This window comes from Trichoplusia ni, chromosome 2, assembly GCF_003590095.1.
Source record: "Trichoplusia ni isolate ovarian cell line Hi5 chromosome 2, tn1, whole genome shotgun sequence".
NCBI classification, from domain to species: domain Eukaryota; kingdom Metazoa; phylum Arthropoda; class Insecta; order Lepidoptera; family Noctuidae; genus Trichoplusia; species Trichoplusia ni.
Genome location: NC_039479.1, coordinates 3636404 through 3640601, shown reverse-complemented (window position 1 = coordinate 3640601; position 4198 = coordinate 3636404). Strand labels below are relative to the sequence as shown.

The 4198-nt window shown below is 38.9% G+C and overlaps 1 protein-coding gene across 1 annotated transcript; it reads right to left on the bottom strand.

The window, feature by feature from the left end:
• Positions 1-959: 959 nt before the first annotated feature.
• On the bottom strand, positions 960-4196 carry LOC113504065 (fukutin-related protein). The gene is made up of 5 exons (XM_026886158.1): positions 3168-4196; positions 2815-2997; positions 2480-2652; positions 1808-2087; positions 960-1658 (listed from the first exon to the last, which is right to left on the bottom strand). The coding sequence occupies exons 1-5, from the start codon at positions 3897-3899 to the stop codon at positions 1536-1538; spliced, it is 1491 nt and encodes a 496-aa protein (XP_026741959.1). The 5' UTR covers positions 3900-4196; the 3' UTR covers positions 960-1535.
• Positions 4197-4198: the final 2 nt, after the last annotated feature.

Below are 4198 nucleotides of genomic sequence, written 5' to 3'. Positions count from 1 at the left end.
TTATTGTATAATTATTCTAATAAAGCTTTAAAATAAATACTTAGAACTAATACAATGAAAGATGTCTAAAGAGCGAAAGGCACGTAATCCAAATGCAATTTTTGATAAACTCTTAAAAACAGAACGACGCCATTTTGAATGGTCGGTCAATAGAGCGTCTGTACACGATGGCCTCTGCTGGCCCCTTGATTAATATTCATAGCTTTTTTAACATGTTAGCTTACATTATTTTGATGATTTTAAAGTAGGTTAAGTGTTTTAATCCTCTGTATCGCAGGTCTATATAACGCACACTATGTTTTCAATCATCCAAATCGGCCACAATGTACAGATGCAATCCGAAATAACCCCTAAACACGAGACTAGAACGCTGAGATCTATAAAGTTGCACTTTCAATATAATATACCCAATTCTTATAAGAACAATACAACAAGCAAATTGGACTAGACTACAGATCACATAAATATTTAATATTTCTATTCTATCATTATAATTCTAAGTACCTTTGTACACGAGGCAGCATAAATCGCTACCCGCCAGCTTTACGAGTCCAAGCTATTATCGCCATGACAAACTTTAGAGTTATTGGATAAGAATTTATTCACGCGTAATTATTATGAGCTAAGCTGATAGCTCATAATTAAGGACTCCAGTTGGTTCGTGGTTATTATTTAGCCAATGCCCCAGTCGACTACTACCAGTCATTTTTTTTTTAATAAGAGGTTCATGACATCTGTCGTACGTATAAAGGCTATGGTAAAATAGTCGGGCGATCTCTATAAGTACGCGTAATTATAAATCCACCTGAAGAAAGTGATTACCTTCACGTCATTGAGTGTCAGCTATTTGCGTTGCCTCGTATACAAAGCTACGTGATATAAATAATTAATTGATATTTGATTTAATACATGCATTTACTTTGTTTTATTAAAATCTGATTCTATATACTTATTATCATTGTGAATTCCTAGTTCCATTTAAAAATCTATTATTGTTTTTGTTTGTTATATACCAAATAACCTAGTGTAAAATGCAATACATCATTATTATACAATAAAATATAAGATTAAATACTTCTTGATAAACTATATAAATAGATCTCCTCTAACTTATATTCAAAATATAATTTCTAATTACTTATTGACAACTCTTAAAACTAGTGACTAGTTTAAATAAATTATTGCAATTTATTGACGAAAACGATGATAGGTTTGTTTACTTAAACTAATTTGTGTAAAGTGAGATTTCTAAAAACTCCAAATATTAAACCTAAACAAAATTGTGCAACATTTGACGCCTACATCCGAATAAATATACGTAAACTCTTTTCTTAAAATATCGATAAATTAAGCACAAAGTCATAAGCGCCTGTGAGTTACGAAAAAATAACAATAGAAAATATCTTTGGTGCAAATCTGTAAAAGAAAACAGACTAGTGGCAGATACAATACTTTGAAATTGCAACATAATTAAATAACGAATATAACTTTCAGTTAGGTTGGATTTTGTGACTATATACCTAATTTTGAATATCCTACGGATAAAGTAGCTTCGGTCCGAGTTTGTCGCCCCGCTCGACAGCGTTAGCGCCCAGTTTGAGGTCCAGAAAGGCGCGAGCATCGTTCGGAGCCGATGCTTGACGTCCAGCGAATGTTATCTATAATTTCAGGTCATTTAGTTACAATAGAAAGACTTGGGACAGTATAAATTGCTATAGCAGTTGAGAAAGGGCAAAGGCGGGGAAGTATAGGGGCCTATGTAGTAACCACTTGTTTTAAATAAGCAACATCAAGCAAAACATATTACCTGTGCAAGTGGATGTAGATGCCTCTCGGGGAACTCTTTCTGGTGCGCTAAGACCCAGTCAGCCGGCCACATGGTACCGTTCCGGGCCGCGAAGGGCAGTATCAGCACGTAGACGCGGTTGGTGGCGGAGTAGGCCACCCTGTAGTAGTGGCCCTTAGTGGCGCGCTCCCACACGTAGCCGTCCGCGTCCGCGCCGCCGCGCTGCAGCCACGACACGCGCGACACGTCCGACGCGTGGATCCCGATCTCTACGTATTCAGCCCAGGGTAGGATGTCGCTTCTGAAAATAAGGTATTGTTTCTTTTAGAATAAAGTACAACAAAAAATGTGGGTAATGATTACATGTTTATAAGCCAGTATGAAAGTTTTATTGATCTGGTAACACTTAAATTTTATAAATAATTAGAATTAATTTAAAGTAACAAAACAAGTAGATTTTCCTATATGAGCTATACCTATAGTTTCAATTGTGTGAGACAAGCCAATGTATTTAGTTATTCTATCTTCAAATTCCAACAAAAAATTAATCACTTTAGTTTTTATTAACAACTATTATTCAGTCACTACGCAAAACTGGCAGAAATTGTTGTAAAGGACAGCAGCTTGCCATACAGAAAAAGAATGAACAATATGGAAAAGATTCTGCTTGCTCAGTAAGCTCAGTTAGTGTACCTCATGACAGCGCCCAGTAGCGAGGTGGTCTCGAGCCAGCAGCGCGCGCCGGCCTGCGCCAGCGCGTGCAGCACGTGCGCCGCCACGCGCCGCAGGTTGCGGCGGCAGCACGGCGGCGTGTGGCGCCCCGACACCAGGTACGACGGCGTGCCTTGCACGGACGGGAAGCAGCGCTGTGGGTGCAAGAGCTACAGCTAGCCTCCATTATTATTTAGATGAAATATAGCAGAGATCCTTCTTTTGATGAACCTTCAAAAATTTTCTGGTTATCAATAGCTCATCTACACACAGTAAATGATGAGGCAATAAAAAAACCAACATGAATAATAACAAACCTGAGTCTCCCTTTTACAGCCGAACCACTGTACTCTACCATCTTCCCGAATAACTGCCTTGACCCCCAACTGCTTATAAAGTGCGACCCTGTAGTCTCTCATGTGGCGAGAAGCCCTTTGCTTGGCTCCTGGAGTCTTCAGCACTCCTCGACCCGCACCAAGCTTTCCATCAGACAACTGCACCTGTATTCATTGTTATTAAGTAAATAATGGATCACAGTTTTCCACACAACTCAAATAAATGTTGAGATTGGTGATTCGAAACTGAGTCTGGAAATGGTCAACCTTATGTGTAAGAATATTTGAATGGTACTTAGTAAACAAAATAACAGTAAGGCTCTTAGTACACAAACCTTAACTCCTTTTACAGTAGTCTGTAGGTACAGGGCTTCAGTGAATGGCAATGCAAATGGCTGTGGTAACTTCTGCAGGACGGAAGTCTTTACCAACAGCGCATGCTGCCCATGTACTGCATCACATATCTTGCCTGAAGCATCCTTACTATAGTGCAGAGTCCAGTCAGCATAGTTCCATTGTACATGTAGGCATGTCAAGTGCGAGTTGCCGACCCCTACGGCGATGGCATGAGTGGGGTTCGCCACCGCCGCCGCCATCGCCAGTTGTAATACACGGCGCGAAACTCGCGTCGAGTCAGGTACAAACAAAACATACTCGGTCAATATTTGCGCCAAAGGATTGTAATCTTGAGGAGATGCGCTCAGCTTCAATTCTAGCGACAAGACCTTGACATTTCGAAGAGTTTCATTCGTCACAGAGAATGGGAACGGTGGATAAGGTGTACTTTCCGATATGACCACCACTGGCATGTTAGGAAACGCTGACACAAAGGATTGTACACTATCAGCGATGTCATTTTCAAAATCTTCAAATTGACGAAACACCACGGTCATTAACTTAGACAAGTGCCGTGAGGATCGAGGATGCAGAGCATTAGGTGGCACAGTAACAGGGGCAATAGGATACATCGGTGGTAATAGGTAACAGCATATCAGAATTATTACTAGAACTGTAAAGGCTATGTAAAATTTGAATGTTAGACGACCACGAAATAGACGATAAAGCATTGTTTTTATTTATAAACTCACACATTTCAGTCATTACATCAATTATTTACTTTCATCGAAAATCGAATTTAGCTTTCCGATTTTACCAACATCAACATTTTCTTTATTTTGACGTTCTACATGTAGTGTTGCCTAGTGCTAATATTTTCATCATTCATTTTGTACTCGGATTCAAGTTCAATAATTACTACCTTCTCTAGAATAAAGATTAAGAAACAATAATAATATGAGAAATTTATAATTAAGTACGCAAATATCTACTCTAGAAAATAAGAAAATAGAGGAATAGAATTCTATGA